This window comes from Corapipo altera, unplaced genomic scaffold (assembly GCF_003945725.1).
Source record: "Corapipo altera isolate COAL_440 unplaced genomic scaffold, ASM394572v1 57, whole genome shotgun sequence".
Lineage (NCBI taxonomy): Eukaryota > Metazoa > Chordata > Aves > Passeriformes > Pipridae > Corapipo > Corapipo altera.
In genome coordinates this window covers 2261916-2285838 of record NW_020884905.1, presented here as the reverse complement: position 1 = coordinate 2285838, position 23923 = coordinate 2261916, and the positions used below count along the sequence as shown (strand labels likewise).

The following is a 23923-nucleotide window of genomic DNA, read 5'->3' as shown; positions in this document are numbered from 1 at the left end:
TTACACCGCCTTTTAGTAAATTTTGGGGTGAATCAGGAAATGATTGGCAGCTAACTAAAGCAGAAAGTTAACTGTAAGATAAGGACTTATTCCTGTGTCTTCACAGATGAATTTTTGGAGATCATGTAGCTTAGGAAATAAATAAATTCTCTGTATAAATTAGTATATAGAGAATAACATTTTCTGAAGACTGATATTTGTTAAAATGTGTTATCAAACCCTGTGTTTTTTTAATATACTGCTAATATGAATATTATCTGATTTGTAAATACTGAAAGTTAACTGTTTTCATTACAGGCATTTTTGGAACTTGCTACAGAAGAGGCAGCTATCACTATGGTTAATTACTACTCTGCTGTGACACCTCATCTTCGTAACCAACCTATTTATATCCAATATTCCAATCATAAAGAACTAAAGACTGATAACACACTTAACCAGGTACATTTACTGTTCAGTAGTATTAGAAAAAACGCACACAGTAGAGGATGAGGCATGGCATGTGTTCTTGGCTCATGTGACATATGTTTAAATTATTTGGTTTTGCTGACATTCTAACACTGCTGTAGTCTTTACTATGATCATTCCATTTTGTGACACTTGAAGGGGTTCTGCTTTCTCTGTAATCTTTCCATTATGATGAATTTTTTTAATTTTTCCTTGAAGTAAAAATATTCTGAGGGGTTGTTTTACCTTTAAATAACTTTAAAGTTATTGTCTTAGTTTAGAGACTGTAGGATAATAAAATTAACTTTTTAATTCTGACACGTGAGATTCCAATGCTGATTTGAATTTCCCCAGTGGTAATGGCTAATGCCAATGCCTACATTCCAGTGCTTTTAATGATCACTCCAGTAGCACTGGTAACCTCAGCTCATGTGATGTGCTGTTCCTGGAGAAGAGTACCATAATGATTGCTCTAGAGACATATGTACTTAATAACAAAAACCAGTTTGCTCTTACCTCTACAGGACCTATTTCACAATAAATATAGATACATATGTCTGTTTTTAGTAGAACATAAGAATTAGAAAAAGTAACATAGTGACCATTTCGTACAAACTATAGAGGGATAAAAGGCACTAAACTTACCACAAATCAGATAGTTATTTTAAGATTAATTTTTTGTGTTGCCTTTTTGATGATATAAAAACAGTGTAAGCGCCAAGTTACAGTTTCTGTTAATTGTGTCTTCTCTTAGGACACCTAAATAGTACAGTTATAGCTGTTGCCTTTGAAAACAATTTCAGGGTAATCTGTTGAAAGACCTTTTGTTTCACATCAAGTGTAGTGTTGATTTTCCTGTTGATCTTTCTAAACTTTCTTGTTCCTTAGAATCTTTTGATTATCTGCTAAAAGTGCTTTTTAAAAATTGAGACTCCCCAACCCAGCAGTTGTCAGTTACAAAGAAAAATAAATACTTTTATTTACTTTTGAAAAAGTGGAGTAGAGGATGAATTCTGTCTGCACATACAGTGGATGGACATATTCCCTAAGCAATGTTCTTACATTGTCCTCTGGTTTCTCTCCTGACATTGGTTTCGTACTTCACATATTCACCTTTCCAACCTATAGGATGTGCTGACTGTTCAACAGCTTTTATGCCACCATACATATTAATACCCAGTCTTAACATATATTCCAAGTCTTTGGGAACTTTAAGTTTAATTTAGAACTAAATGATATAAATAAGTACTTGGCAGTAAGTATTCTAGTATCTCATGAGGCATTCTATAAAGTATAAGATGGTTGGATATTCTTTTTTCTGTAAGAAAAAATAAAGATGGTGCAGGTATTATTTGTGTAATCTGGTATTCTTTTGGATACTCAAAACTTAAAATTTTTAATCTATATTTGAAGGCTTTCTCATCAACTCAGATTCATTTTGAAGTTGTCTTTTTCTGGTTGTTCAAGCCAGGAAGATGTGAAGAAGTCAGAATGTTAGTATGTGTAACTGGAAAGATAGGATAAAAAAACTGGAGAAAGGTGCAAGTATGTTGTTTATAAAGAAGATAGAAAAAAACCCCTGTTTAACCAAGGGGTACTTTAGACAGCCAAACCTTGGCTGGAGAGGTTCCATTGAACTGAGCTTTTCTGAACTTCTCAGTAATTGTAGCTTTGGAGATTATTTTTACTTATATGCTCAGAATGAGTTGGTTCTGAATAAACAGATTCAAAAGAGACCATTGAAGTTTTCATTTCAGTTTGTAATTCTATGAAAATGAGACATCAAAACACCAAGAAGAGCATTTAAACTCAGATATAAAACAAATATCTCTTACTTTATTTTGTGCAGTTTCTAGACTCAGGAGAATTGAGAGTAGAATGACCTCTGTACCTGTAGATCTCTTTAATCATCCTCCTGTCATAAATGCATGGGTTTAGTCCTTCTGCGTAGTCATTGCAACATTTAGAAATAAATGCTATACTTTCAGTGGTATATCCGATCTTTGAAAATTTAAGTTTTGCAAAAATTAAAAAAAAAAGCTTTGCATGTTACTTGTATGTCTTCAAATCGACTATTTATATATAATGTTATTTTTGTTGTTATTTTTAACTTGTTTGACAAAACACTCATCATTTACCACTGCTAAGTCCTCTATTCCTTCATGTATTCACATTGATTCTAGTGGAATGAAATGTAGTGTATAAGCATAGACAGTGCTAACAAGTTAGTCTTATGTTAAAATTGACTTCACAAGTTTTAGTTCCTTGGGTTATACAGTCTAAACTTTTCTAGTCATTTTATGACTGTATTTTATCTCATATGTGCTTCTGTGCTTATAGGAAGAATAGGAAGTAATTATGCAGCTCAGCCAAATATCTGACCAACTTGAAAGTTGAGTGTTTCATATGTTAGGGAAAAGAACTGTTGTTATCAAAAGATGTTTTCGCAGAGTTACAGTAATTAATGTTAAATGTAGAGGTAAAGTTTGTTTTCCCAACTGGTGTTCACTAGGTCTTCTTTTTTTCCTTCCCCCCCACTTTCCTTATTCATTGATTCGTTTCAGTATGAGGAGTATCATGTAAGTTGTGAGACATGAAAATGTGTAGTAGCTCTAATACCTTTAAAATATGCAGTATGCGTTAATATGGTGGTTATTATTTTTACCTGGCATGCTCACTTGTCTCTCTTGTTTTGTATTGTTTTGCTTCATAAGGCTACTGTAATGAAAGTATTAAATGGAACCTTTTTTTCTGCACTTTTTCTTTCTCAGAAAAAGACATCTAATCTTTCTGATACTGTCAGCTTTGGCAGTGGAAGTAGTTACATAGATGTGTGTTCATGTGATATCATCCTGTGGTTACCTTTGAATTTCTAAAATCCTGCTTGTGTTTAAAAACCAAAAAATCCCCACACATGGAGAGGATTTTGTTTTTCTTTTTACAAAAGAGGGTGGATAACAGACACCAGTTTGTTTACCTCTTGGATACTACTTTCTGACATTTGTCAATCTTGTGTATTATTTAATTGTCTTAAAACAGAAGTTTGGAAGTTTAGTTTAGCATTTTCCTTTTCTATCAGAACTTCTACATAATTAAAATGGCAGTAAAATGTTAACTGTGATACAGTCTTTTGAAAAATAAGATACTTCTGGTTTTTGTAGGGTTGGGGTTTTTTGTTTGTTGGTTTGTGGGTTTATTTGGTTTTATTTCCTTTAAAGGAAAGAGTCTTGAAACCTACAAAATCCTCACTTGCTTTATCCTTACTAGTAGAACAATAAGCTTGCTACTAGAAAGACTGATATTGGTGCCATTTGAAGCCCCTCCTTACTGTGACATAAGGATTAATTGATGTTTTCATTTTTGTTGTCTCTTCTCACAGAGTCAGACTGCATTGCACTTACGTTGTGTTATGTCTGTAGCTCTGAGTTTTAAATAAGTGGAGTATTTTATGTTTCTGGAGTTAACTATATTAATATTACGAATTAATTTCAAGCTATTATCTTGAAATATTAATCTCTCTTCTGTCTTTTTTTTTTTTTTTTTTAAAGCGGGCCCAAGCTGTTCTTCAGGCAGTGACGGCTGTGCAGGCAACAAATGCTCCCATTAGTGGGACCACTGTTAGTGAGAGTGCAGTGACTCCAGCGCAGAGTCCAGTACTTAGAATAATTATTGACAATATGTACTATCCGGTAACCCTGGATGTTCTTCATCAGGTAAGTCAAATTTCATTTTAACTTAAGCTGTGATTGATAGGAATGCATGTGTAAAACTCTGTGATGTTTTTGGCAGATATTCTCTAAATTTGGTGCTGTGTTGAAGATAATCACATTCACAAAGAATAACCAGTTTCAAGCTTTACTGCAGTTTGGTGATCCAGTAAACGCACAGCAAGCAAAACAAGTAAGTATAGTTCTCTTTAAGTCTGGAACTAGTCCTGTACTCTAAGCATTTGTAAAATGTTAATCTAACAGAATAACGTGTTATACACTATACACCTCCACCACTTGCATCAATTTTTTGAGATTAAAAAATAATTGGGAGTTATTATATAATGTTGTTACATTGTGTGAAATCAGTTTTCACACAGTAGTTTATTTACAGATACTGTGTCTGAAGTATTTTATACATCTACATGAACAAATATTATAATAAGACTGCACAGAGATGAAATAACTTGCAAGACTGCAATTGTGAAAACCGGAAGTAAAAATGTGGGATTTAATGGTGATGCATAATTAATTCACTCTAAGCAGGAAATTTTAGTAAGCCCATTGGGTTGTTATTAGATACCTTCTAAGCATCAAAACAAAGATGTGCTTTGTGGATTAGTTATAGGTTTGTGAAAGTATTTAGTTATAGTATCCTAAAAAAATAATCTAGACTCCGTTATAACCGTAAATACCCCGAAGAGTGAGTGCAGTTTTACCTGTGACCAGACTGTGAAGAAGCTTTGCGGCAGTGACGGATGAGCAGGATCTTGCTTTTGTTTTATAGGAAATTCTCCTATCCTGTAGGAGAGGTAAGAACAGGTAACTGGTTTTACTCATTATGGCAGGAGAGAGCCTATGGATTAATTATGACAAAGATCAACAGCGTGTCATCTAGACCAGATGTTTGAATTAATTCAATGTTCACATTTGTGGCAATAGGAAAGTCAAACCAAAGGTGAAGGCTAGATTTTTATTATTATGATAACTTTCAAGAGATAAGTGGAATGAATTTATATTTTCAAACCTTCACATGCAGTCTGTGTTTGAGGAAGGCTGATTAAAATTGATGTGCTGGTTAAATTTTGCTTGGCAGCATAGAAAGTGCTTATTGCCCATAGATGACAGGATAGCTGAGAATTTCACGAAAGCGAAAAGCTCACGCCTCAGGCTAAGTTAGCAATTAATATCTCTTAGTAGAGGAAAGACAAAAATGGACTTAATTTTCTGTTGTAAAGGGTAAGGACTATATTGAAATAAAGATTTCATTAAGTGGTGGAGGATGGTAATTTTTGTCCTTATCACCAAATGAAATACTGGACATTAAGTAAAAAACTGTGAGCTGGTCAGGACAGAGAATCCCAAAAAATGAGACATTTTCAAAAAACAGAGTGTAAGTTTTCATGCTATTGAGGAAAACAGAAGAAGAGAGAAGAGACAAGATGATTTGCAGCTTGATTATGGTGATCTGTTTTAGCATAATCTACTCCTGAAAAGCCGTCTGGAAATACTTGTAGATTTGGAGCACAATTTAAATTAGGGATGTCCTTTTCAGAATTGAAGTAATATCAAATAGTAGATTGTGCCTCAGAGTAGAGGGAGATGCAGATTTGTCTCTGTGCTACGTAAGAATTTGTATGGGTGGAATACATCTTGCAGGTTTTAAGTAGGTTTAGAATAGTAGTACAGAAGCTAAATGTAGTAGTACAGAACCTAACAAATGCTGTAGAAATCAATTCTAGACATTTAGATTCATATTTGAAATATTCAATAAACAGTTGGCTGCTAAATGTGTTTGTTGCAGAAGGTTGTAATTCAATTTTGGTTCATGTTTGGAAAGGTAATTTTCAGTCGTAGATGTTATTGCTGCTTTTAAAGTACATTTTTGATGCAAAATGTGACATCAAATGATAAGTCTTTTGACTTTGTTTTTTGAGTCTTACATATATTATCAGAAGACTTAATGGAAACATGACGTCTGTGGAATGGACTGCAGTGATTTGAAAATTATCAGTATAATTCTAGGAATATATTATTAAAAAGTGACAAATAACTAAAGAGTGAGGTATGTAAAAGTATGAAAGGAGCCTAAGAATCTCTTGCTGTTGTTGACTTCTGGCAAACTGATACTAGCTCGTGGGATACTGTATTGGTCATAATTAAAAAAGAAAAAGCATGTATTTGTTTCTCCAGTTTTGCATGTTTTGATTAGGGTACCTGTTGACTAGTGGTAGCTCACGTGTGAATGACTAAACTTCATTGAATAAGTAAATTCTGCATGTACAGTCCTTGTCAGAGTGATCTTAGAGCCTTAGTGACAAATTGAAATGGTCTTGCGTTTATAGGTTCATATTTTAACCATCTGTACATAAATAGACAAAATGCTAAGAGTGATACCAACTGCAGTTATTGAAGGATGCTAAATTTGAAGGAAGGTCTGATTTCCCCACTGCCCTCACCCTAGAGTAAAATAAATACAGTTCTTATGTTTGAGCTACTGTGATAAAATGTGAAGTGCCACCAGAAAAAAATACGTAAAGGAAAGAAGCAGTCAGAGGATAGGACTTCAGTTTAAATATGTCTGGAAATACAGTAAAAGTAAAAGCAAGAGGATATGGCAGCTACACCTAAGTTGCATGGAATTCAAAATTAAAAGCATGGTATAAGAGTAAAAAAGTTTTCAATTTGTTTTCCATCCATTTTGACTATAGAAGATAATGGGGAAATTTAATTTTCCGCTGGCACTCTTCACAGGAAATCAGAATGTGGCCTTAATAGAAATTGAAGACTTATTAAGGAAGTTAAAGAGCAATTTGAAAAACTCAAGTGATGTAAGTACCAAGGAGAGATGCTATGCATTTGAAGGTTCTGAGAAGATAGTGACACTTACAAGAATGTACAGTACGAAACCTCTAGCCCTGTAGGATGTCTTTTGCTATTTGAATGAGCAACTAGTGAAAAATTGCATTCCTGCTCCACTTGTTTTGTGAGAAACTCATTTCCTGTAAAAGTAGATAGTGCTTACACTGATACATTTTTCATCGTCACCCTCAGATTGGATCATTATGGGTTCATTATACTGGCAGGTAAGGGTGAAGACTGCGAACTTCAGGTGTAATGCAGCAGTTTAGCCAGGGTTGGAGAAGGAACTCATAATGTGCAACAGTAGAGCACACTGGACTGCTGTTTCTCCTAATGAAGAAGGTTTTGTCCTGGAGATGTCTGTATGTGTAAGGAGATATTGTAGCATTAAAAATAGCTGATGCCTTTGTGTAAGTGTACTGAAAGTCTTCTTGCCAAAGCATGGATATTAACAGTTATTAATGCCTCATCTGTAGATGATTAACTGAGACTCATACATAGTGCATGACAGTCATCTTAACCCAACACAGGTTAAAAATATCACTAGTCTAATTGAGAGTTTCTGTTATAGTTAGCCAGTTGAACCTTACTTGACCCATAGGTGATTGAGTACCTCTGCAGAGATTCCAGTGAGGTTTGACTGTACATTCAAGATGTCATCTTTCCAGTTGTTTTGACTTACAGCTTCAGAGTAGCTCTGCACTGATATGCAAAAGATCTCTGCTAGGCTACATTGCCCTAAAATCTATGCAGAATCGAAGAATGGACACCTCTAGATCAGGTACTTAACTTCAGGGCTATTATCTGCTATTATTGTATTAAGCATTTTTGGACATCTTTAATCCTAAGGAGCATAATTTGTGCTCAAAAATGATAAGTAGCATTCAGGTAATCAGAAGAGTGCTGGAGTGCTGTATCAGAAAGCCCAGGAAGTGCAGCAACAGGTCCTTCAGTCAAAGAACTGCACATAATTTTTGAGAATGGAATGATTTTACACAGACTTTTTAGCCACAGAAACTTGTTGTATTCAAGACACTTGTCTCAAAATAAATTAATTTCATTCAGATATGTATCGGTAGGATGCACTTGGGACACGTTTCTCCCAAGAAATATTTACCACATGACCTTCAGTTACTTGGAGATACTTATTTGAGCTGGAGTATATTTTGTAAGTATTACTTCCTGGTTTTTTTATGCCTTAAACTGTTACGTCCTTCTAAAGATCTTGTCTTTCGTTTTTTCTGCTTTGGGAAGAGAGAGAGTAGGGACTAAATTTTCTCTTTATTTCGTGATTATGGAGAGAAGGCAGTAGTTTTGTTGTGTTGCTCTTCTCTTCCATGTTTTTTTTTCCCACTCTAATTAGATTTTTCTTTATTGGACCTTGGTAAATGCTTTCCAGCTACCCTCATCCTGAAAGAGATCTATTTCTCGTCTTGAATGATACGTACAGTGCTTGACGAGTGAGGGGCAGATACAATATTTGTTGTGACTTGAAGTCTTGTGTTTCCAGAAATACCTGCTTAGTCTCTGGGCTCAGTTTCTGAACTGGGAAATGAGAATATTAAAATGTCAAATCATTTTCTGTTTTCCAGACTATGTTCTTGTCAGTCTTAGGGGTACCACGTATGAATTAGCTAAAGAGTATATCTTCCTGATTTTTAGAGGGCTGCTTTGACCATCTCCTGTGGGGGAGTTTCATTCCACAGATTGTTGGTCTATAAGGTGTTAGAAGCTCATCAAAGCATAGTTCCTATCAATATAGCACTTTTCAAGGGACTCTGCTTTCACAAGGATTTTCTGGCATCTTGAACCCTGAACATGTGAAGAGCAGCAGTGAATTCCATTAATTGCATCAGAAACCCCTTCATTTAGGTGAGGAAAACCGTGAGGAAAGTAACGATTCTAGGAACGTTCTTCAACTTTGAAGCCTACTGATAAATCTGAGTCTTACCTGCATAAAGCTGCATCACTCATTCAGGGTGTTACAACACCTGGTAATTTTGTAGAGTGCTTTTGCCCTCTGAGATCACCTTTGCTGCCATTACCACTTCTTTCAACATCCACAGTCATGTTGTGAAATGAGAGATCCTAGTGTCATGTGCCCAGGTTGGCTAGATAGAATTCATTACTGTCCTTTTGCAGAAAAGCTTTGTTGTGGTTGATTGTGTCATCAGCATCAGAAAATTCTGTAATATTAGTTATTGAACTCCTTAAACTTTTTTTTTCCCATTGGAACAGTCTCTTGTCTCACCTCTTAGTCTGCAGTTCTTTTCTCAGCAGTTTTCATCTCTTCATCCTTCTGATTGCTATGAGCAAAAAGAGAGGATGATTTGACATTATTTTCAAGAAATTGGGAGAGTATTGTGTTTTGTGGTGCAGACCTCCATCTAATTGACATTTCCTGTACAGTCTTTTTTACTGTCTGTGACAGACAGTCGTAGCACTCTATTGTGGATCCTTAAGACTTCCACAAGCTATTTCTACTATTTTCTGTATTAGGCCTTGTTTACCTTCAGTAAAAAGTGCTGCCTTGAGACGTGAGCAGATTATAGATTCTCTGTGAGTATAACCCCGATTGTTGAGACCCTTTCTGAATATTTTGAACGTTTCTATTATAGTAGTTGTCTAGGAATACTAGGAATATTCCACTATTTTGGAACTTTCACTAGTATTGGGTAACGTGAGTTTCGTTATTTCTGATTGGCTCATTTTTTTAATTTCTATGGCTGATGTAGAGCCATGGGGCATATTTGGTTATTAGGAGTTGTCTTTGGTGTGGGTTTTTTATTGTTTTTTTGGGGGATTGGTTTTTTTTGGGGGGGGGGGGGGGGTTGGGTTTTTGTATTGGTGGGTTTTTTTCCCTTTCCCCAAAATACAATCTAAGTGGCCATAGAGAAACTTGTATGGATGATTGTGTTTGCACTATGGAGTTGAGGTCATTGTATCAGTTCAGGCCTGTGCCTTTCTCTTTGGATTATGTGTCAGTCTGATTGAGAAAGGGATTTTTGTTTTTTCTTAAATTGCTGTTTTCTGTTTGTTTTCTGCATGTGCTTACTAGCTTTCTGGATTGTGTGCTCCTAAGTACTACAGCTCCTAAATGAATCTGTCCATTGTCTGCTGACAAGCTGTTGGCAATTCTCGATTGATTCTTGATGAGCAACTCATCAAAATCATTTTCCCCTTTGTGAAAGTCCAAGAGGAGGGAACTTTTTAATAAAAACAGAGAGGGAGGAACGGCAGGGGCCTAGAAATTATTTGGTATCATTACACTCCTAGTATTACATGATTACGGAAATTTTGATGCTTCCGTTGTTCAGGCTTTGGTTTTGGGTTTGCTGGCACAGGCAAGATAAAGAATGATACTCAGATTTGTAGAAGGGTCCCATGATACTTGATCTCCTTGATTTGGCATGTGTGTGGTATGGCATGGTGTCCCATGTGAATGTATGTATAAATACTGAAAGAAAGAATTTTCTTAGCATAAATAGAGATCTTTGAGATAATGTCTGTATGTACATTCACTAACAGTATGGCTGGCCTTCTCATGTTTGTCAGGATGTCTGCCTGAGAGGAACAGGGTTTGAGAGTTGGTTGCACATTGTTTTATTGTTATACAAGAAGGAGCTCAGGTTACACATTCATAGTTGTAGAATTTACATGTGAACAGTTAATCTTGAAAAAAATGCTGGATGGTAGCAATGTTGTTAGAGGTTTGTGATGCTGTTGGTAGAGGTGGGTGGTGTGAGGATTTTTTGGTTTTGATCTGGTGCTTGGAGCCTTTCCTGGAGTATGAGTACAGTGCTCATTAAGAGTGCATCTCCTTCCTTTCTGGTTCAGGATGTTCTTTCAAACTATATGTGTCTCAACTACAAGGCATTTCTCTTCTGCAGTACCTTTTGTATGTACTTAGGTCTCTTTGTATTTATCAGAAAGAGGAGTTTGTGCTGTTTCAGTAGAAGTTTTAGCTACTTATGGAGCTCCTTTTAAACAGTGACTACTCTGGAAACTACTAACACGGGATATCTTGGTTGGCTACTTTTTAAGTCTAAAATATTTTCATCAATTTAATAGTCTTCTGCCAACTGTAAGTCAGCAGACTCCACTCAGAGGTGTAGTATGAATCTTGATTGTGTTTTAAAGACTTGCAGCTTTCTGTCATAGTCCTGTTATTTGGAGAAAGCTAAAGGATACTCCCTTTCAGTCTCATATGTACCTGTTTTCTTCATTATGTGAAATGGGTATTTCCTTGATGGCAATGGCATTGTCTTTGACAGTATATAAATTGTGGCTGTGTAAACTGAACCTACCTCTAATCCATATCTTAGTGGATTTTAGAAGATAAGAAGTCTTCTAATAGTGATGATTGATTCTCAGTTTATACTTTTTTAGATGTAAGTGTTAAGGTGAGATTCTTTTCCGAAATACCAGCATTTGGAGGCTTGGATTCTGTATAAAGGAGCTAGCAAATTCTCTATGCTGTAATGGTGGTACCCACCACACCCCCAACAATGCAGCTTGAATTCTGTAAAAAGGACAGTAGATTTTCCTTTTCCAATACTGTATAAAGCATTTTTTAAGCTGAGTTTCAAGCGTAGGAGTTTCTCTTAAATTGCTAAGTATTTGTTGAAATGAAGTGTACATTGTCCAGTTTCTATACTTCTTTCTGTATGATTTTATTTTCCCATAAGTTGGAAGTTCTTATTATGTGGACTTACATATTTTTTTCCATTGACTGCTAATGGAGGTAATTCTTTTAAGTGATTTCATGAGCCCTGGAGATGTCGGCTGTGATAATACATTTTGTAGGGACAGCCTTGCTGGGCCAGACATAGCAGAGGGTTGTTTTCAAGACGTTCAGTTTCCAGATGTATCACTGTATGAAAACAACTCTGTTGCTTCCATAGCCAGCAGGCACACTGGGTTTGTGCAGTGCTTAGCTCAAAATAGTAAGTGTTACCGTAACTTGAACGTGTTGGAAAGTACATTGCAGGTGTAACCAAGCTTAGGTCCAGAAGGGATATATTTTAGTCCATCATTAATGTAGAGAAATAAAGGATCTGATTTTTGTATTTGAAAATGTGGTTTATTTGGTTTTTTCACCATGTGTGTATATATATAATGTTGTCTTATAGCTAACATAATGACTTGATTGAATGCTAGTTCTTAAGGTGATTTGTATCTTCACGTTCTAGCATTTTTTAAGAATTAAACTGACTTTGTTACAAAAGTTTCCATTTTTTTAAATCTCCCAATATTTAATGTTAGTGCTTCAACTGAAAGGAAGGTATGCCCAAAATGTAAATGGACTAAAATCCAAGTATATCAATTTGCATGATATATAGTGAAGATGGAGAAAGCGTTTGTATTGGCATTTTTAGAGACTGTTTTCATAGAGTTCTAAGTGGTGGTGTGTTCAGAGTTCATGTGAATTTCACTGTTCATAGGCATTTCAGAAGTACTCATTAATTGTGAAAATGGGATTTTTTATAAAAAGTGTTAGTAACATCAGGTTAGCAGTTAAAGTTGCTTGTCATTCCATTTTGGCACTAATTACCTTTAGCAGGAGAAGGAAAGCATGCAAGAACAGTGTATATATTCTGTTTTAACAGATAGTTAAAACTACCATTTTAACATGGTAGTTAAGTCTAGATTTTATTTTTTTTTTTCCTCAGGTCAGCTTTCCATATTATTGAGTACTTATGAGATTCTTGATTTTTTTTTTTTTTTTTTTTTATCCTCCCCCCCCTTTGAAAAATCTATTTGGCATTTTGTCTGAATTTAAGCTGCACTGGTTAATTAGCTGTATTCAACAAACAAAATTTAAGTTCGACAGCATTAAAATGTTTGGTTTTTTGGTGCATAATCAGTTTCTAGGTAAAAGAGGTAAACATCGACCTTCCTGGAATCATTTTGAGAGGTTAATGCATTTTAATCTTAATCGGTCTTAAACTAGACAGCAAGATGGATAAACATCTATACACTGACCCTGTTTAAAAAAAAAAAATGTTGTGCAACCAACCTGTATTGTGTGTCTTTTAAATAAATTGTGATCCTTTTTACAGGCCTTAGATGGTCAAAATATTTATAATGCTTGCTGTACCCTACGGATTGATTTTTCCAAATTGGTGAATTTGAATGTCAAGTACAACAACGACAAAAGCAGGGACTACACTCGTCCTGACCTTCCATCTGGTGATGGACAACCAACACTGGACCCAGCTATTGCTGCAGCATTTGCAAAGGAGACCTCTCTTCTAGGTACGATGCTGACATTCATTGTTCTTCTGTATTGCAAAGCCACTTAATGAAAATGTTTATTAATCCTTCTAACAACTAAAGATCTTAAATTGCAATAGTATCCAAAGGTCCACTCAGGGTTCAGTGTATATTGCAGTCTGAATTATAGTAACAAATTATATTGTCTTAGAAATACTGCAAAAATGAATGGGAGAATGCATGACAAAATGAGAAATGCAAAAAGTATTAGGAAAAGTCAAAGTAGTACAACTTCAGTCCCAAATCTGTCCTTCCTGCTTTCATATGTTCCTGTCAGTTGCTACTGGCCACCTTGCTCACTCTCCCACCAACTTTGTTAGAGAGACTTAACATGATTTGTGTGATTCCTTCATGCAAATGTTTGTAATATCAGATTATGAAAATAAGATTTTGTTGGTTACCTTCAATAAGGAAAGATTATGCTCTTTGGTTAAAAAACCCAAACACTATGGTGCTAAATCTGCGGATTTTGTGAATAAAAGGAAAAAAATCTGTAGTTGCATTTCTAGAGCTATGGTACTTGAGTTCTAATATTCTGTCAGCCTTTGAGTTCATCATAAATTGGTGAAATGATCTGGGAAAGATACAGATGTATCTTATCTTCTGACTATTACCAAAATAATCAATGCATACTCCTACTTCTGTCAAATTGCTGTTTTTTGGTGAGAACACCTTTCACTTTTTTAAAATGTAATAGTACTCAGATATAAGAATCATTACTTCCATAAAAGCTGATTGAGTATGTTGTGATCATTGTTCTTCCCACTTAGTCTTTTTTTTTTTCTTTTGTAATTTCCCATTTTTATTCTGAAGAAAACATCAGAATAACATAGATTTCATAGTTTTTTGTACAGGCTGGGCCAAATTAAAGTAAGTCTGAGTTAATGTAGAAAAGAGGGACCTGTGTTCTCGGTATGTTGTAAAAGGCTCTTGGTGAATGATGTAAGCCCAGGAAGAGGATGAATATTATAGTTAGGGCTACTGAATGCTGTGCTGTATTTTCCCCTTTTCTGAAATCAGATTACTTGAAGGATACTTTTCATATCTAGTTGTAAAGTATGTACAAACCCACTTCCCACGAATTTCAAAGTGCTTGAGTTCACATCTCCTGTATGACTTGCAAAATGTATCACTTGCAGCTACAGCAAAAGTTCTGGAAAGTAAAAAAAATATCATAGGAATCCAAAATCTCAGAAAAACCTGTAACTAAAGTTTATTTTCTTTTTTTTCTCTTTTAACTTTCCATAGTTTAAATATTAAAATCTCTCATTTCATGGTTCAGTAGGGAAAGCGGATGAGTGTTTGTGAGGAAGCTTGACACTATAGAGATGAGTGCTGTAGAAAAACCCTTGAGGCAGTTAGTAATTCTTCTGTCAGCGCATAATGACTAGAACGTAGGCATGGGGCTGCAGTATGAGTAGTAAGAAGACAAAAGCAAAATAAAGATGCTTATTAAATGAGACCTGTAATATTAGGTGTTGTAAGGCAGGGATTTAGGAGAGGAGAGAGTAAAGATTCATGAGTTATAAAACAGTGCCAAATGCAGCACTGCTTATGTAACTCTAATTCTGACATTTTCCTGAATCCCAAGAAGTTGCTTTCTAGCCTCAGGCTTACTTACATGTTTCTTTGTATATAATACAGTATGCATCAAATTAACAGGTTTAATTTGCTTGGCATAGTGAAATCACGCTCGGAGGATGCTTGGATCATTGCATTACTCTAGATATGTTTAACTGGGCTTATTGTACTTTCTCCAGTTATCCAAGTGACTTTAGCAGATTTTATTTTTTAGTGGTTTAGGCCTGAAAGTCACCTAGATGCTTTTGTGATTGTCTGCAAAACTACACAAGTTCTCTAACCTTTTGATTTTAATCACTCATTCTTTTGTGTATATTAAAGGTAGCTCCTAGTAAAATCATGAAGATGACAGTCATAATAACTAATTAAATATTTTATTTCTTACTCTCTGGATGCACCTCCTTAAACGTACTGTTTTTCCAAGCAGCAGGAAAATAAAAGGTACATGACATGAGTAACTTTCATTGCAGCTGTGAAACATTTTCAGATCATCATTGAAGTCAGTCATGTTTATTTTGATGGGTAGTGGAGATTATATATCATGGTTGACTTTTTCTTCTGTAAAAGCATTCATTGTTTTGAAAGAGACTTAAGGGAGCTGGGTACATTTTCTAACTGCTCATTACCAGTTGGCTGAGCTTGGTGTATTAACTCTTCGTCCTCTGTCAAATGGGGATAGCTATTAGAGGGATTTTTTTAGATGGCACTTTTTGCTGTTTTTACAGAATTTGAGCTCTGCAGCTGAAAAACTTAACAAAAAGACTCCACAATACTGTTGGTTCCTTAGTCATTTAGGATAGGTGTTAGAATGGGAACGGCCTAGTTTGAATATGGAAGAACAGGGTTCTCATTCTGGGCTGCTCACTGTGTAAAAAGCCACAAAATGTAAGTGATGTAAATAAGAGGACAAAGGATAGGAAAAACTCAAAACCTGAAAATATATGCTTGTGCGTAGAAATTATAGCTGTGTTTTTATTCAGATCTCAAAAGGAGAAGGGTGGAAAGACTTAGAGTCATAAGATGGAGATTGGCGAACTATGATATGTGAAATGTGGCAGAAAGATAGCAGCGACCTTCCTCCTCATCTTTATGTTGAATTTCTTTCTATAATGCTGATAAAGATGTCTTCAGTGTATACTCAGTGTCTGCCATGCCCTATTCATATGTGATTCCCAGAGGGCGTGTTCCCCCATGAAAGAGCGGAGCTCTGTTTTGAGCTTAATGTGATGCTCTTCAGGTTCTTTTGCGTGCTCAAAACGAATACCATGAGTTGAACCTGTGGCATTCTTGTAAAAATGATTGCTATAGCTGTTCTATGTATATAATGAGATCACTAACAGAAAATGTGGTAAGGACTCACTTCTGCCTTTTGCTTGTAATAAGGTAATGTACGCTGGAGACTTGTACAAAACTTGGGTGCCTTTTTGGTTTTGACTTTTTAACAGTATACTGTAATTCACGTGTCAAAAGTGAGATTTAGGTTTAACATAATTTTGTGAGTTGAGTTTTAGTGACAGGATGTGAATCTTGTTACTCTTGATGTTTAAGTCTGCATTAATACTAAACCATTACATATCTCAATTTCCTTCTGGATGGAATTAACTCTCCTCTACAGTAAATGTAACTTTAGGATGTAGTGTAGTAACACTTGCACCTTCGTAAGCTGTTATGCAGAGATTTTAAAAGAACCTGTTGTCTTCCTCAAAGCCATTCAGGCTAAGTATGAGAATCAGATCAATGTCTGTTCCAAAAAGATGGTAGTTACTTGACATAGAGCCACAAAAAGGGTTCATAACAGGACCAGGGACTAAATCCAGTTCTCAGTCACAGTTGTGCTTACCTGCATTGATTGGACTACCACTTCTTGTGGTTTTCACATAAGTTCATACTATATCTTTATTTTAGCTTTAATTTGCCTACTATTAAAATGCCATTACTAATTTGCATTTCAGAAGTAATGCAAAAGGGTAAACTGAGGGGGGATAAATAATGTGACATGTTGTATTTCAACTTCATTGAGGAAAAAGACCTCAAAAGTCTAGGAAAAAGGTGTATAATATTTGTATGTTTTCATTAATAGCTTGAAAAAACAAAAACCTGGAACCTATAGTTGTTGGAAGCTAAAATAAAGCTAGGGACAAAGATGTCTAATACTGGTTGATCATGTTGACAAAGTAGCTAACATTTCTAAGTAGTTTCAGATAAGTCCTCAAATCTTAAATAGTGTGTTACATTGTGACTAATAATCATAATAGAAACTGTCCTTATTTATTAAAAATTTTTGACTTGCTTAAATCAGAAAGGCAAATCAGAGTGCACTGGAGTCTACAGAACAAGAATTGTTTGCTGTGGCTTTGTAATTTGTCTGACCTTTCCGAGAAATGAGATCTATGTGTGCTATGTAATCAGTTAGAAACATATCAATCAAATAGATGATCCTAAGCCACACGCATCATTACTCATTCATCTACTACATCCTTGGCTGTGATGAAATAAGGTGTCAGAAATCTTTGAGACTGTAAATTGGACATCTTTTCAATGAGTCTTATTATCTTTTGAAAGAAGGAGAGAATAACTAGTGGACAAAATGAGCTGGTTGCAAGTGAATTATCAGAAGCAATGTTTTTTTCATTTTCTGTTTTTGTACCTCACATATGAAAATGTATCTATACTCTCCTTCTTCATTCCCTCCAAAAAAGTTACAGATGTTACATAAAAAAACCTTTGGGTAAACAACAACAGTATTATACTGAACCACGACAAAGAAAATATTTTATGTAAGAACTACTTATTGCAAATACTGATAAGAAATAATACTTTACCCCCAGTTTATATATGTTTAATATTACAGCTGGAAATATGTTGTTGTGCTTAGGGTTCATCTTTATCCCTTGCTGTCATTGCTGGCTTTCCTTGTTAACACTTTCTGCTAATGCCCTTTTTAAGATTCTTACTAATCATTTTGAAGGATAATAATTCAAAATATTTTTGTAGGAGTAGTGTTAAATTAATCTTTGGTTTTCACTGAAAATTAAGAATTTGAATTCCATGAAGAATTTTGCCTTTTAAAGTATGAATTACTCAACTATGCTGTGCCCAGCTAGGGAAAGCACCATAAAAACTTCACTAGTCGTCTCTAGATTCCTTTATTTCTATAAATGCTGGACTGACTTAAAGCTTCCTAAGGCTAGGGAGAGGTGCCTAGACGTACTAGAAGATTTGATATGCTCTAGTAAGACATAGTAGCTTGAGGTTTTCTGAAAGTTATGTGGCTGCTATTGACCTAGTATAAAATCAGTTGTTTTCCTTCAGGTGGACATGTCGTGCTTTACTGTCCTGGAAACATATTTTGCTAAATTAGTACCCCTTTACTGGACTGTATATTATGTGCAAATACAGTGTTGATCAAATATGATAAAGCTGTTCCTATATAACTATGTGTAGTGCATATTTATCACAAGAACCTTTCATGAATCCTGGGAGTGACACACTTGTCTGGTACTCCAGGGACTTGACCAGACAAAACCAACATGTGTCTACAGGGTCTGAGTTTCCTTGGAAGAATAAAAAATGAAAGCACAACTGAAGGTTTAGCTAATAGTTATGTGCTTCTTCAGAGAATTGGATTACAAAAGCCATGGAGCATCTTGAATCTTGAATTTAGAAGGTTTCTTCCTCACCTTTATGCTGAGGCTGTGAGAGATACATACACCTTTTTATGTGACCACCTGTGGTGCTGCATATTTAGTCAAGCATCAATTGGAAGTGAGGAATGTCTCTCAAAGGGTGATGGAAAAGAAAGATGCCATGATGCAGAGAGCACAATTAGTGTTTATTCTCACTGATTTAATCAACATTTACTTTAGACCACTTTGATAAACTAGACTCTTGAAGCATTTTGGAGTTCAGTGGAAACTGTTTTGGTACACAATAATGTTGATTTGAAAAGAAAGTATTTTTACATCTCATAACTTTGTGGACTTGATCTAAATTAAAAAACCTGCCACATTTCTCTTTCTTATGTTAATTTAGCAACCCATTTTACAACCATTTGAATTACTTTAAGAGTGGAGTCATCTGCTGTGTAGAGTGTTGTATGCAACACTTGTGTTGATATAGGAACTTCTTTTTAAACGACTTGTGTGTGTTTCGTAAAATACGCTTTATTTTAAAATTAGGGCTTCCTGTTGCAGCTGTTCCAGGGGCTCTGAGTCCTTTGGCTATTCCAAATGCTGCTGCTGCAGCTGCAGCTGCTGCTGCTGGTCGTGTAGGAATGCCTGGAGTTGCAGCTGGTGGCAATACAGTCCTCCTGGTTAGCAATTTAAATGAAGAGGTCAGTAAAACAATTTTACTTTTCTTTTCCACTCTTCAGTCACACTTCATTTGTCAGTATTTTATAATTTCTTTGCATTTGTCCTCTTACATTTGGATTTTAAGCTCGAAGTATTTTTTTCTTTTTTTTTTTTAATAATCCCCAAAGTTACTTTTAAAGCCATTATTGTTAAATACATTTGTTTTCCCAGGTAGCTAACAACTTAAAATATCCTTTCATAGTCAGCTACCTATTTTTTCCTAAGAAAAATGTGGTAACTCCACTGCATGTTTGACATTTGAATTGAAAGCTTTATTTTTACAAAATAGCAACTGTGATTTCTTTTGCAATTATAATCATGTAAACTAGAATTTCTGTTTTGTTTCTAATTGTTTGCTGTTTCATTTCATGCTTTTATCTCACATTTTGAGGTCTTAATTTATGTAAACTACTCTAACACATTTTTCTTTGAAGGTTCTCCCAAAGATCTTGACGAGGCACTCTTCCAGTCTCTCTTAGTAATTTTTTTTTCTTTGCAGTTACTCATTTGTCTTTAAAAAAAAAAATGTGGTGGCAAAGCATTTTCACCTTAACTATATCTTTCTTGCTAACTCTGAAATCTAAAGCGATTAATTTAGTTTTGCATTTTTACTGTCCTTTACATTTATTTTGATGACTGTGAAAGCTGGTATGAAATGTGGGAAGTTTGTATCAGTCTAACTGTTCCATTTTTAACTGGCCTCTGTCACTGTAAATCATGAAGCTTTATTTATCATCTGATACTATTTTGTCATCCACAGTCTTGCATGTTAAAATGTTTTAGATCAGAGTGCCATTTTGAAAGATTTTTTGCCTGCATTTCATAGCCAGCCATGCTTACGCAGTTAAAGTTTAAATTTTAAAATTTCTATTGCATGCTTTTTTTAATTTATTTTCATGTTGAGATGAAATGCTGTAGTTTACTCTTAATATGAATGTACTTTACCCATATTTGTCTTGGGTGACTACATTTTACTCAGTTTTTCTTGTACAGTACATAAACCAACCATTTTCTGACCAAATTCCTGCATTTCCTATGTACTGACCTATATTTTATTTTTTTTTTGTTCCCCACTTCCTTATTTTTTTTTCTTCTGCATTGCTGTATTCCCTCCCCCATTTCATCCTTTTCCCTTTGTGTTCAACTTCCCGTTCCTTGTCTTTACCCAAATCCCCATGCCCTTCCCTGTCTTGCCCTTCTCCTCGTCTTTGTCTACATTCCCTGTCTTCATTCCCTATGTTCATGCTTCTGTGCTTGAACAAAATGTTCCTCGGACCAACTTGCCCCAATTAACCGCCTTGAAACCATGATCCATGACCACCTCACCATTCTGCGGGAACCACCCTTCGTTATGGATGATCTGTTCATCTCCGCTCTTCCTCGACTCTTCTCTCTTCTTGTCTTACGCTGCTTGCTCTTCTCTCCTTCTAAAGATGGTTACGCCCCAAAGTCTGTTTACCCTCTTCGGTATGTTATTGTTAGCACTATACTTTTATTATTGATTTGATTTTGGTTTTTATGGTTTTTGTTTGGTTGGTTTTTTGTTTCACCTTAATTCTTATTTGTAGCTAGCACTTTGGCTTAAAGTTGAATAGTAAATCTTTTGCTATTTTTCTTTTGCTGTTTAAAACTCTCCATAGACACAGTTTTTCTTTTAATGCATGCTAATATATTTTGCATGATCTTTAATTTAATATCATTCACATAGCTTTGAGGGTTTTTCAGAAATTATTCTTTTCAAAATTCACTATTCAAAATCTTTATCTCCTTTATTCATTTGTGAGTGTGTTGAGTTTGAGTGAGTGATCTTGTTGCTGTCTGAATGTTCCATTGATATGTCAAAATATATTATTTAGGTGACTGGCTTTAAAATCAACTTTTTCTTTTGGGTTACTTTTGACTTTGAAAAGGTGTTTATGGTGATGTGCAGCGCGTGAAGATTTTATACAATAAGAAAGATAGTGCTCTTATACAGATGGCTGATGGGAACCAGTCACAACTGGGTAAGATTAGTTTTCTGTTTATTTTCTCTTTAGTCTAAGTGTTTGGAAACTAGGCTGTTTAAGATCAGGTGAACTAAGTGTGTTTATATTTGTCAGTTTGTCTTTTATCCTGGTTACCTACCAGATCCAAAATCTTATTGAATACACTTGTGTTCCAGAAGGTCTGCATGATATCCTAAATGAATTCAACAGCTGAATCACGTTATTATCTTTAAATAAAATTGAATATTCTTAAAGCGTTTGCAGACCTAATTCTTGATTTCAGCTTTTAGCATAATAGACCTTTTGATTTGCTTGGGTGTTTTTCTTGCTTGTGTGATGTACCACAAGCTATCGGAAGTAACACTCAATTGAGTAAACTTGTCTTTTTCAGCCATGAGCCATCTTAATGGACAAAAAATGTATGGAAAGATTATTCGGGTTACCCTTTCTAAACATCAAACAGTACAACTACCTCGAGAGGGACTTGATGACCAAGGACTGACTAAAGATTTTGGTAATTCACCTTTGCATCGCTTCAAGAAACCCGGTTCAAAGAACTTTCAAAATATATTCCCTCCTTCTGCCACACTTCATCTGTCCAATATTCCGTAAGTGTCCACTGTCAGTAAGCCAGTAATATTAGTGTGCATCACAACACACTGAATTGACTAATGATTCCCTGCTTATGCTTATTTTCTTTCTGTCTGTAGACCATCAGTAGCAGAAGAGGATCTACGCACATTGTTTGCTAACACTGGAGGCACTGTGAAAGCATTTAAATTTTTTCAGTAAGTAGCTTTTCTGCACATAGCTCTAACAGAAGAGTTTTTGCAGCACATCTTAAGAAAAAGCACATATCAGATAGCAAACATTAGAAGCAACCGCTGTGGTGTTCAAGTTCCTAATTCCGTTATTTTGTTTCAGAAGAGATCACAAGATGGCACTTCTTCAGATGTCAACAGTAGAAGAAGCTATTCAGGCTTTGATTGATCTTCACAATTACAATTTGGGAGAAAGTCACCATCTGAGAGTTTCTTTCTCTAAGTCAACTATTTAAAAAAGGCAGATTGAGAATGAAGGTGTATTGCATTGTTTGGTGTTTTCACCTATTGACTGTTCAGGAAAGTCGGGACCAGAGTTTGTCTTCTGTTTTTTTATTTTTTTTTCATGCTGTTATCATTCCTTGATTGTTTTCAAAAATAAAAAATTTAAAAAAATAAAAAGCAGTGATATTAACTGCTGTAGTCAACTGTTGTTTAGATAAACCATTGTTTTGTTTAAAAGATTTCAAGGTAATACCACATTTTTTCAACTTAGTTGACGTACGTGCCTTAAAAAGGAAAACTAGTACTGCTGGAATTGCATAACTAGTAAAAAGCAAATTTGGTTGTCTGGGGCACATTGTTACATGATAATTTAAATATGTTTAGGCAGGGGTGTGTAAAAAGGTTAAGTTTTTGTTTCTCCTGCTTGATTTCTTTATCTGCTGGCTTGTCACTTATTTTTCTTTTTAATTGGATTAGATGCATTATGCTGACAGAGTAAAATTACATTATTTGATTTTTTGCTACTTTTTGCTTTGTGGTTTTTTTTTTTAAAAGGCCTTTTGTATTACATTGTTCTGGTCTAGATTCAGTTATGAATGTAGGCATTAGTTAAAATTAACAAGGTACAGAATATTAATTTCTCAAAGGACAAAAAGTGACTTCTGTGACTTTGAGCCCTACGTGAAAAGCATTGTGGAATCTTAACCTTTTTGTACACACTCTTGTGGGATGTATCATATAAATGTCAGCACTAAGTAATGTCTTGTTTGTGGCTGAATATTTTTCGTAGATGTTTTTGAAGTTGACATGACTTATGTGCATTTCAATATATATTACCACCTTTAGTTTGTAATTAAGATATGGAATATGGTTGTGGATTTCTGAGCATGTACAGAGTGGTCAAGCTAGTTCAGGAAATGGTGCATGTATTTTTCAATGATGAAGAAAGTTTGCTGCAAATGCTTGCAGGAAATTTTGTGGCAGTTTCCTAAAACTGACAACCAGGTGGGACCAAAGTTTATGTGCCTTTAGTCTTAATTTACCTTGCATTGTAATATTCAGTTTTAATAAATCTCTTCAAAATATTTTGTATTTAGAAATTGATCTGACTTTACTATAAACATGGCTCAGAATCTGCAGATCCACTTAATTTGAAAGCAGTTCTCTGTCAGTCTGAACTGTTATCTTGATTCTGTTTAAATGACCAATACTTTTTGAAATTGATGTACTTAGTTTCAAGATTCATAGATTCTGTTACCTATGTAGAGAAAAAAGGTCATGTATATTTTCTATTAGTTGAGTTTTTACATCTTTAGAATTGTAAAATTCAGTATAGTTTGAAAGTGGCACAATTAAAAATTAATTTTCTAACAAAGTTGGGAGGTTTGATGGTTGTTTAATTTCATTTTGTGTGTACTCTGCTTACCTCTGTAGCATGCTCAATAAACACTTCTGTAGCTCTGTATTCACCTTTTCTGTCTTTCTCTGCTGCTTTCTATCTCTCCTCTTCTTTGTTTTTCACTTCTACTGTGCTTCTAAATTCATGTTTATTCTCTGCCAGGGTGGGAAAAGCATAATATTAAAAACTACTCTTTATGGCTTTTTACCATAAATCTGATGCTGTGAAAAATATCAGCTCTTTGTTTTCAGAAAGATAGTGACCCCTT

At 35.0% G+C, this 23923-nt stretch overlaps 1 protein-coding gene across 9 annotated transcripts in view; it reads left to right on the top strand.

Moving 5' to 3' along the window:
• PTBP2 (polypyrimidine tract binding protein 2) overlaps positions 1-23721 on the top strand; it is a 49146-nt gene extending 25425 nt beyond the window's left edge. For 3 of the 9 annotated variants that reach the window (XM_027651592.1, XM_027651584.1, XM_027651594.1), the window contains 11 exons: positions 298-441; positions 3012-3026; positions 3996-4160; positions 4237-4347; positions 13079-13274; positions 19052-19206; positions 20659-20692; positions 21136-21228; positions 21602-21818; positions 21921-21998; positions 22135-23721. In XM_027651592.1, the coding sequence (XP_027507393.1) occupies positions 298-441; positions 3012-3026; positions 3996-4160; positions 4237-4347; positions 13079-13274; positions 19052-19206; positions 20659-20692; positions 21136-21228; positions 21602-21818; positions 21921-21998; positions 22135-22267 (1341 nt within the window). In that variant the 3' untranslated portion in view covers positions 22268-23721. The remainder of the gene's footprint in view (positions 1-297; positions 442-3011; positions 3027-3995; positions 4161-4236; positions 4348-13078; positions 13275-19051; positions 19207-20658; positions 20693-21135; positions 21229-21601; positions 21819-21920; positions 21999-22134) is intronic. The other 6 variants (XM_027651588.1, XM_027651585.1, XM_027651590.1 and 3 more) reach the window with 6 other exon arrangements.
• Positions 23722-23923: the final 202 nt, after the last annotated feature.